The 11,205-nt window shown below is 48.5% G+C and overlaps 1 protein-coding gene across 1 annotated transcript; it reads left to right on the top strand.

The window, feature by feature from the left end:
- Positions 1–987: 987 nt before the first annotated feature.
- LOC308148304 (gonadotropin-releasing hormone II receptor-like) lies at positions 988–1,409 on the top strand (the record flags this gene model as incomplete). Its single annotated transcript, XM_080521753.1, has 1 exon — positions 988–1,409. A coding segment is annotated over one exon (422 nt), but the record flags the coding sequence as incomplete, so codon positions are not given.
- Positions 1,410–11,205: the final 9,796 nt, after the last annotated feature.

The raw sequence follows: 11,205 nt of genomic DNA, 5'->3' as shown, positions 1-11,205 counted from the left end.
GAACTTTAGTTGGTCCTGTTGGAACTGGAACCTGTAGTTTACTGGTACAGGAACTTTAGTTGGTCCTGTTGGAACTGGAACCTGTAGTTTACTGGTAGAGGAACTTTAGTTGGTCCTGTTGGAACTGGAACCTGTAGTTTACTGGTACAGGAACTTTAGTTATTCCTGTTGGAACTGGAACCTGTAGTTTACTGGTAGAGGAACTTTAGTTGTTCCTGTTGGAACTGGAAATTGAAGTTTACTGGTAGAGGAACTTTAGTTGGTCCCGTTGGAACTGGAACCTGAAGTTTACTGGTAGAGGAACTTTAGTTATTCCTGTTGGAACTGGAAATTGAAGTTTACTGGTAGAGGAACTTTAGTTGGTCCCGTTGGAACTGGAACCTGAAGTTTACTGGTAGAGGAACTTTAGTTGTTCCTGTTGGAACTGGAAATTGAAGTTTACTGGTAGAGGAACTTTAGTTGTTCCTGTTGGAACTGGAACCTGTAGTTTACTGGTAGAGGAACTTTAGTTGTTCCTGTTGGAACTGGAAATTGAAGTTTACTGGTAGAGGAACTTTAGTTGGTCCTGTTGGAACTGGAACCTGTAGTTTACTGGTAGAGGAACTTTAGTTGGTCCTGTTGGAACTGGAACCTGAAGTTTACTGGTAGAGGAACTTTAGTTGGTCCTGTTGGAACTGGAACCTGAAGTTTACTGGTACAGGAACTTTAGTTGGTCCTGTTGGAACTGGAACCTGTAGTTTACTGGTACAGGAACTTTAGTTGGTCCTGTTGGAACTGGAACCTGTAGTTTACTGGTACAGGAACTTTAGTTGTTCCTGTTGGAACTGGAACCTGTAGTTTACTGGTACAGGAACTTTAGTTGGTCCTGTTGGAACTGGAACCTGTGACCCTGAACCAATCATGAAGCCAACATGTCGTCAGTCAACACTGAGCAGTGACCACATGGTGGCGCTGCTCCTTCTGAACTGTCTGTGTCTGTTTGTGTAGACGGAGAACCCGGCCTCCGACGCAGTGGAACCGACATGATCCCCAAAGCTCGAATGAAGACGCTGAAGATGACCATCGTGATCGTGAGCTCCTTCGTCATCTGCTGGACCCCATACTACCTCCTGGGGATCTGGTACTGGTTCCAGCCAGACGTGATCCAGAGCGTTCCAGAGTCCGTGCATCACGTTCTGTTTGTCTTCGGGAACCTGAACACCTGCTGCGACCCGCTGATCTACGGCTTCTACACTCCCTCTTTTAGAGCCGACCTTGCTGACGTGGCGGCCTGCTGCTGGCCTCGCTCCGGGGGGGGCTCCGGGGGGGGCTCCGGGGGGGGCTCCGGGGGGGGCTCCGGGGGGGGTTCCGGGGCTGCTGAAGACATGGAGTCCGATCTGAGCTCCAACCCCCAGAGCAGGAACCCCTGATGGCAAACGTTCTGCCGAGGCCAACTTGCTGCCACGGTGGAGTCGTTCTCTGGTGGAGTCGTTCTCTGGTGGAGTCGTTCTCTGGTGGAGTCGTTCTCTGGTGGAGTCGTTCTCTGCTGGAGTCGTTCTCTGCTGGAGTCGTTCTCTGCTGGAGTCGTTCTCTGGTGGAGTCGTTCTCTGCTGGAGTCGTTCTCTGGTGGAGTCGTTCTCTGGTGGAGTCGTTCTCTGCTGGAGTCGTTCTCTGCTGGAGTCGTTCTCTGCTGGAGTCGTTCTCTGCTGGAGTCGTTCTCTGCTGGAGTCGTTCTCTGGTGGAGTCGTTCTCTGCTGGAGTCGTTCTCTGGTGGAGTCGTTCTCTGCTGGAGTCGTTCTCTGCTGGAGTCGTTCTCTGGTGGAGTCGTTCTCTGGTGGAGTCGTTCTCTGCTGGTGTCGTTCTCTGGTGGAGTCGTTCTCTGGTGGAGTCGTTCTCTGATGGAGTCGTTCTCTGGTGGAGTCGTTCTCTGATGGAGTCGTTCTCTGGTGGAGTCGTTCTCTGGTGGAGTCGTTCTCTGGTGGAGTCGTTCTCTGATGGAGTCGTTCTCTGCTGGAGTCGTTCTCTGGTGGAGTCGTTCTCTGGTGGAGTCGTTCTCTGGTGGAGTCGTTCTCTGATGGAGTCGTTCTCTGGTGGAGTCGTTCTCTGGTGGAGTCGTTCTCTGCTGGAGTCGTTCTCTGGTGGAGTCGTTCTCTGGTGGAGTCGTTCTCTGCTGGAGTCGTTCTCTGGTGGAGTCGTTCTCTGATGGAGTCGTTCTCTGCTGGAGTCGTTCTCTGCTGGAGTCGTTCTCTGGTGGAGTCGTTCTCTGCTGGTGTCGTTCTCTGATGGAGTCGTTCTCTGCTGGAGTCGTTCTCTGGTGGAGTCGTTCTCTGCTGGAGTCGTTCTCTGGTGGAGTCGTTCTCTGGTGGAGTCGTTCTCTGATGGAGTCGTTCTCTGGTGGAGTCGTTCTCTGGTGGAGTCGTTCTCTGGTGGAGTGGTTCTCTGGTGGAGTGGTTCTCTGGTGGAGTCGTTCTCTGGTGGAGTCGTTCTCTGGTGGAGTCGTTCTCTGCTGGAGTCGTTCTCTGGTGGAGTCGTTCTCTGCTGGAGTCGTTCTCTGCTGGAGTCGTTCTCTGGTGGAGTGGTTCTCTGGTGGAGTCGTTCTCTGGTGGAGTCGTTCTCTGGTGGAGTGGTTCTCTGGTGGAGTGGTTCTCTGGTGGAGTCGTTCTCTGGTGGAGTGGTTCTCTGGTGGAGTCGTTCTCTGCTGGAGTCGTTCTCTGCTGGAGTCGTTCTCTGCTGGAGTCGTTCTCTGGTGGAGTCGTTCTCTGGTGGAGTCGTTCTCTGCTGGAGTCGTTCTCTGGTGGAGTCGTTCTCTGCTGGAGTCGTTCTCTGGTGGAGTCGTTCTCTGGTGGAGTCGTTCTCTGCTGGAGTCGTTCTCTGGTGGAGTCGTTCTCTGCTGGAGTCGTTCTCTGCTGGAGTCGTTCTCTGGTGGAGTCGTTCTCTGCTGGAGTCGTTCTCTGGTGGAGTCGTTCTCTGGTGGAGTCGTTCTCTGGTGGAGTCGTTCTCTGGTGGAGTCGTTCTCTGCTGGAGTCGTTCTCTGGTGGAGTCGTTCTCTGCTGGAGTCGTTCTCTGCTGGAGTCGTTCTCTGGTGGAGTCGTTCTCTGCTGGAGTCGTTCTCTGCTGGAGTCGTTCTCTGGTGGAGTCGTTCTCTGGTGGAGTCGTTCTCTGCTGGAGTCGTTCTCTGCTGGAGTCGTTCTCTGGTGGAGTCGTTCTCTGGTGGAGTCGTTCTCTGGTGGAGTCGTTCTCTGCTGGAGTCGTTCTCTGCTGGAGTCGTTCTCTGCTGGAGTCGTTCTCTGGTGGAGTCGTTCTCTGCTGGAGTCGTTCTCTGCTGGAGTCGTTCTCTGCTGGAGTCGTTCTCTGCTGGAGTCGTTCTCTGGTGGAGTCGTTCTCTGGTGGAGTCGTTCTCTGGTGGAGTCGTTCTCTGGTGGAGTTGCTCAGTGAGTCCCTGATGGGGGCCAGATGTGGACCATCTCACCCTCCAGTTCTCTGGAGGAACGTCTTCAATTCCTTGTATCTTCATGAGCAAACCTGAAACACCTTCTACTTTCTGCAGCAGAGAGGAGCTCTGTGTGTGTGTGTGTGTGTGTGTGTGTGTGTGTGTGTGTGTGTGTGTGTGTGTGTGTGTGTGTGTGTGTGTGTGTGTGTGTGTGTGTGTGTGTGAGAGACTGAAATTGAAGCACCTTCCAGTCAGGTGTGAGTTTGACTTCATTAAAGTGAAAGTTTAAGACATTAAAGGTGGAAGGAGGAGTTTTGTGTTTAATCTACATATTTGTTTTTCATTGAAGCTGTTATTCAATAACTGCAGACATTTTATAACCATGAGGCAGAATGACTGGTTCTCTTGGTTCTCCAGTAACATTCTACTGGCAATATTTAACATTGTCACTGTCTTCTGCATGTTTGTAAAAGTTTATGCAGAGAAAGAAATCCTTCACTACAAATGATGGTGTGTGTGAATGTAAACAACCTCTGGAAAAGATCTGGTTGACATGAAGGAAGTGAAGGGTTAACGAGTCTTTGACCAGGAGACGCAGAGACGATTGTCTCCGGCTGCTGGACGTCTTCCAGCAGCATCACTGTCGGAGACAAACGTCTCAATAAAGACCCAGAGGATGGAGTTTGTTTGTTCCAGCGTCATTATTTCAATTCCATCACTTCATATGTATTATTATTATTATTATGACTATTATTGTTATTATTATTACTTCAACCAATGATTGTACAATTAAAAGTGTTTGAAAGGAGCAGCTTCTTTCATTTGATGACTTCTGATGCTCTGGAACGTCAGTCTCTGATCTAGAACGTCAGTCTCTGATTGAGAACGTCAGTCTGTGATCTAGAAAATCAGTCTCTGATCTAGAACATCAGTCTCTGATCTAGAACGTCAGTCTCTGATCGAGAATGTCAGTCTGTGATCTAGAAAATCAGTCTCTGATCTAGAACGTCAGTCTCTGATCGAGAACGTCAGTCTGTGATCTAGAACCTGAGTCTCTGATCTAGAACCTCAGTCTGTGGTCTAGAACCTCAGTCTCTGATCTAGAACGTCAGCGCCAGAGGAGCTGGATTCCGGAGGAAAAGAAGAACTGAGACGTTTCAGTTCATCTAAAAGTTTTTATTTGGTTTGAGGCATTTCGGTGAGTTGAGGAAACGAGAACCGGCAGAGGAAAGAACCGGTCCAGAGTTCTGCAGTCAAACAGAGACCGAGCTGCTGAGAACCCTCAAGATTCAACCAATTTTAAAGTAAAGTGTTTCCATGTAATCAAAGTATTGTGGAGCGTGAAGAGAAGTGCTGTGTCGTCACATAAATACACAAAACAAAAAGCTTTAATAAATAAATAAGAACCTGAAGGTTGAATCTCCCGGAGCTTTAATCCCTCAAAGCAGCTCAACTGTTCTGGAATGTTCCGCCTGTGGCCTGGAAACACTGGCTCCGCCTCCAAAGCTGCTGAGTCAGCAGAATGTCAGTGACGGGATCAAACATCCTTCACTTCTCCTGAAACCCTCGTTTTTATTATTTCTATTATTTGTATTATTTTATTATTCCTGCTCTGAAACAAAGAAGAATTTGCTTTGGTTCCAGTTCGGTCTCTGTTTGTTCTGCTCGGTTCTGCACCGCTTCGTTTCACCGTCTCTTCTGAGTGGAACGCCGACGCCACGCCACGGCGCCACACCGCGGCGCCACGCCGTGACGCCACGCTACAGCGCCACGCCACGCCACGACGCCATGCCGTGACGCCACGCTACAGCGCCACGCCGCGGCACCACGCCACAACGCCACGCCGTGACACCACGCCACAACGCCACGCCACAGCTCCACGCCGCCGCGCGTGCAGGAAACAGGTTAAAGCTTTCGGTTCACAAGTGGCCGAACACAATGGATTATTAAAGCTCGTTCTACCGCCAGGTTCTACTTGGTTTTTCTTCTAGCAGCAGTTCAGAGCCAAAGAAAGTCTGACTTCAAAAACTGCCATCGGCTGTAAAACCGCTCTAATAAAACAATCCCAGCTAACAGCTAGCATAAGAAAACAATCCCAGCTAACGCTACCATAAGAACAAGAAGCATAAAGTTCAAACATTCATGGAGGAAACGTCTCCTGAAAACAGGACAAAGAAAAGACTTAAATGAAAAGAGGTAGAAAAACGTCCCTTCTTCAAACTAGCGCAAGGCGACACTAACAGAACACAGTACTTTTGGTTCCAGAGCTTTCAGTCGTCCACCGAGGACATGAGGACAAATTCACCTTGGACAGGGTCAAACAGGACAAACAGGACAAATCCAACAATCCTTCATTACACTCAATTCAACTTTTAAAAATATAGTGAAGCTTCAGGAACGTCTGTCTGTAAACGTGCTGAAGGTAAAGCTGCTCGTCCACGGAGTGTTTTACTCGTGTGAAGTTGACTTTGAGGAGGTTCCTCCAGCCTGAGGGTTCCTCCAGGCAGAGGGTTCCTCCAGCCTGAGGATTCCTCCAGGCAGAGGGTTCCTCCAGCCTGAGGATTCCTCCAGGCAGAGGATTCCTCCAGCCTGAGGATTCCTCCAGGCAGAGGATTCCTCCAGGTTGAGGATTCCTCCAGACTGAGGGTCCCTCCAGGCTGAGGGTTCCTCCAGCCTGAGGATTCCTCCAGCCTGAGGATTCCTCCAGGCAGAGGATTCCTCCAGGCTGAGGGTTCCTCCAGGCTGAGGATTCCTCCAGGCAGAGAATTCCTCCAGGCTGAGGATTCCTCCAGGCTGAGGGTTCCTCCAGGCTGAGGGTTCCTCCAGGCTGAGGGTTCCTCCAGGCTGAGGATTCCTCCAGGCTGAGGGTTCCTCCAGGCTGAGGGTTCCTCCAGCCTGAGGGTTCCTCCAGCCTGAGGGTTCCTCCAGGCTGAGGGTTCCTCCAGCCTGAGGATTCCTCCAGGCTGAGGGTTCCTCCAGCCTGAGGATTCCTCCAGGCTGAGGATTCCTCCAGGCTGAGGGTTCCTCCAGGCTGAGGATTCCTCCAGCCTGAGGGTTCCTCCAGGCTGAGGGTTCCTCCAGGCTGAGGATTCCTCCAGCCTGAGGGTTCCTCCAGGCTGAGGGTTCCTCCAGGCTGAGGATTCCTCCAGCCTGAGGGTTCCTCCAGGCTGAGGGTTCCTCCAGCCTGAGGGTTCCTCCAGGCTGAGGATTCCTCCAGCCTGAGGATTCCTCCAGCAGTTCCTGTACTTTGGTCGAGGGAAGAGGAAAAACATTTCAGGTATTTGGTCACATAAACTTTAGGGCTAAATATTTGGCAAAAGTTTCATCTAGTAGAGAAAAAGAAAGCTGTTATTATTTTTTATCTTATTGACATAAAAATTCTTCAAAATATCAAACTTTTTCTGTTTCTGTTTCTTTTTTTTGGGGGGGGGGGGGGGGGGGGGGGGGCGGCAACCTTCAATGTTGAAAAGCTGCGATAAAGAAAACAATAAAGAGTCGATGGGCCCAAAGACTCCAAACTAACGTTCTGTGACGGAACCGAAAAGACATCATTTGGTTTAGTTAAAGCACTTTACACTCTGGTGGCCCATCTCTACCAAACCGGCTCTAGAACCGTCTCTAGAACCGTCTCTATAGATGTCTCTCTACCGAACCGGCTCTAGAACTGTCTCTAGAACCGTCTCTATAGAAGTGTCTCTACCGAACCGTCTCTACCGAACCGGCTCTAGAACCGTCTCTGCAGAACCATCTCTATAGAACTGTCTCTATAGAACTTTCTCTACAGAACCGGCTCTTCTGAACCAACTCTACAGAACTGTCTCTATAGATCCGGCTCTACAGAACCGGCTCTACAGAACTGGCTCTATAGATCCGGCTCTACAGAACCGGCTCTACAGAACTGGCTCTATAGATCCGGCTCTACAGAACCGGCTCTACAGAACTGGCTCTATAGATCCGGCTCTATAGATCCGGCTCTACAGAACCGGCTCTACAGAACTGGCTCTATAGAACCGGCTCTATAGATCCGGCTCTACAGAACCGGCTCTACAGAACCATCTATAAACTAAAGGGAATATATCATAAGAAAAACTGAAAACAAGGTAAAGAACCACGACATGTTAACATCTTTGGGTTTCATTCAGCTTCGTTTTCACTCAATGTGTCACCTTCAGGACCGGTCCAGGTCCAGGCCCGGATCAGGACCGGTCCAGGCCCAGATCAAGACCGGAACTGGCCCGGATCAGCAGCCCAGGGCCCTTCAGGCCCCAGGTGGACTAGTTTGGCTTGTGGAGACCGGACCTGGCCGCGGGTCTTGAAACACAAAGTCTTTTTGGCTCGTGGGATCTGAAGTGGACTCTAAACACTCCGGGTGCGGCGGAGGTCCGTCTCGTCCTCGTCCTCCACCGACACCACTTTGGAGACGGTCACATGACCATGGAGGCCTTGGAGACGGTGCCAGACCCCCAGGGAGGTTCTGCCACCATCAGAACCATGAAGGCATCCTGGCTGGAGGAGGAGGGCATTAAGGCAGACTGGGTCTCTGGCAGACCCCCTGCAGACCAGCGCCCCCTCCTGGCAGCTCTGGCACGGCGCCCCGGGACGGCACTGGTCGGGAAGGCCGCTACTGAACACATGGTGGCGCTGGTCTGGTCCCACCAGAACCAGACCTGCTCTCTTTGGAGGGAAGGAAGGGGTTCACAAAGGGGGACTTCTGGAAGGGGTTCACAAAGGGGGACTTCTGGAAGGGGTTCACAAAGGGGGACTTCTGGAAGGGGTTCACAAAGGGGGACTTCTGGAAGGGGTTCACAAAGGGGGACTTCTGGAAGGGGTTCACAAAGGGGGACTTCTGGAAGGGGTTCACAAAGGGGGACTTCTGGAAGGGGTTCACAAAGGCCGCTATGTTTCTCCCTTTCTTATTGCAGAGAAAACGAAGGCAAGGTTGACGTCCCAGCAGGAGACATTTCAAGGGGACGTCCCAGCAGGAGACATTTCAAGGGGACGTCCCAGCAGGAGACATTTCAAGGGGACGTCCCAGCAGGAGACATTTCAAGGGGACGTCCCAGCAGGAGACCTTTCAAGGGGACGTCCCAGCAGGAGACCTTTCAAGGGGACGTCCCAGCAGGAGACATTTCAAGGGGACGTCTCAGGAGACAATATTTGGCTTCAGTGTTACTTTGGGACCAGAACCAGGGTTCTCCAGCGCCCCTGAGCAGAGGGGTCTGACAAAGACTGTTTTGGTTGGAGGTCAGATTCCCTCTGCAAAGGCAACGTGTGAGGAGGTTCTGGAGTACTGCTCTTCTCCAAGGCTGCCCTACACTCACACACCTGAGTGTAGGGAAGTAAGGCAATGTGCTTTGGTTTGAGGTAGAACTTTAACGATCAGGAGTTTTAGTGTGACAATCAGGAGGTTCTCCGGCCTGCATCCATGAGGCTGCACTGAAAACTGCAGATACCTGCAGGGTACCACGCAGTATTCAGGGAATACTGTGTGGTACTACGCAGGTACCACACAGTATTCCCTGAATACTGTGTGGTACCTGCGTAGTACCTGCATGGTACCACGTGGTACCTAAATGAGGTAATGAGGCAGGTAAATGAGATGCAGCAGCACCTGGTCTGTGTGACAGATTCTGGGCCGGCATGTTTCCTTGGTGAGTAGCTGAGTGGTGGTGGTGGTGGTGGGGGGGGGGGGGGGGTGACGGGGGGGGGGGGGGGGGGGGGACCAGTGCTATCCGGTGCCCGTGCCAGGTAAGTCTGCCGAGTGCTGCTCAATGATCACCTGACACTGAGCTGGACGGGTCACCTGATGGGTCACATGACCTGTCGCCTGCACAGAAGAAGAAAACTCTTTAGGTCTGGATCAGAGGTTGCAGAGTCTATTACTGTCTGTTACTGTCTGTTACTGTCTATAACTGTCTATTACTGTCTGTTACTGTCTGTTACTGTCTATAACTGTCTGTTACTGTCTATTACTGTCTGTTACTGTCTATAACTGTCTGTTACTGTCTATTACTGTCTATTCCTGTCTATTACTGTCTGTTACTGTCTATAACTGTCTATTACTGTCTGTTACTGTCTGTTACTGTCTATAACTGTCTGTTACTGTCTATTACTGTCTATTCCTGTCTATTACTGTCTGTTACTGTCTATAACTGTCTATAACTGTCTATAACTGTCTATTACTGTCTGTTACTGTCTATAACTGTCTATTACTGTCTGTTACTGTCTGTTACTGTCTATAACTGTCTATTACTGTCTGTTACTGTCTATAACTGTCTATTACTGTCTATAACTGTCTGTTACTGTCTATAACTGTCTATTACTGTCTGTTACTGTCTATAACTGTCTGTTACTGTCTATTGCTGTCTATTACTGTCTATTGCTGTCTGTTAGTGTCTATAACTGTCTGTTACTGTCTATAACTGTCTATAACTGTCTGTTACTGTCTATAACTGTCTATTACTGTCTGTTACTGTCTATTACTGTGTCTGTTACTGTCTATAACTGTCTATAACTGTCTATTACTGTCTGTTACTGTCTATAACTGTCTGTTACTGTCTATAACTGTCTATTACTGTCTGTTACTGTCTATTACTGTGTCTGTTACTGTCTATAACTGTCTATTACTGTCTATAACTGTCTGTTACTGTCTATTACTGTCTGTTACTGTCTGTTACTGTCTGTTACTGTCTATTACTGTCTGTTACTGTCTATAACTGTCTATTACTGTCTATAACTGTCTATAACTGTCTGTTACTGTCTATTACTGTCTATTACTGTCTGTTACTGTCTGTTACTGTCTATAACTGTCTATTACTGTCTGTTACTGTCTATTACTGTGTCTGTTACTGTCTATAACTGTCTTACTGTCTATTACTGTCTATTACTGTCTGTTACTGTCAATAACTGTCTGTTGCTGTCTATAACTGTCTGTTACTGTCTATTACTGTCTGTTACTGTCTATAACTGTCTATTACTGTCTATAACTGTCTATTACTGTCTGTTACTGTCTGTTACTGTCTATAACTGTCTGTTACTGTCTATTACTGTCTATTCCTGTCTATTACTGTCTGTTACTGTCTATAACTGTCTATAACTGTCTATAACTGTCTATTACTGTCTGTTACTGTCTATAACTGTCTATTACTGTCTGTTACTGTCTGTTACTGTCTATAACTGTCTATTACTGTCTGTTACTGTCTATAACTGTCTATTACTGTCTATAACTGTCTGTTACTGTCTATAACTGTCTATTACTGTCTGTTACTGTCTGTTACTGTCTATAACTGTCTGTTACTGTCTATTACTGTCTATTCCTGTCTATTACTGTCTGTTACTGTCTATAACTGTCTATTACTGTCTGTTACTGTCTGTTACTGTCTATAACTGTCTGTTACTGTCTATTACTGTCTATTCCTGTCTATTACTGTCTGTTACTGTCTATAACTGTCTATAACTGTCTATAACTGTCTATTACTGTCTGTTACTGTCTATAACTGTCTATAACTGTCTATTACTGTCTGTTACTGTCTATAACTGTCTATTACTGTCTATAACTGTCTGTTACTGTCTATAACTGTCTATTACTGTCTGTTACTGTCTATAACTGTCTGTTACTGTCTATTGCTGTCTATTACTGTCTATTGCTGTCTGTTAGTGTCTATAACTGTCTGTTACTGTCTATAACTGTCTATAACTGTCTGTTACTGTCTATAACTGTCTATTACTGTCTGTTACTGTCTATTACTGTGTCTGTTACTGTCTATAACTGTCTATAACTGTCTATTACTGTCTGT

This window comes from Blennius ocellaris, assembly GCF_963422515.1.
Source record: "Blennius ocellaris genome assembly, contig: SCAFFOLD_466, whole genome shotgun sequence".
Classification (NCBI taxonomy): Eukaryota; Metazoa; Chordata; class Actinopteri; order Blenniiformes; family Blenniidae; genus Blennius; species Blennius ocellaris.
This window is presented reverse-complemented; position numbering and strand designations above follow the sequence as displayed.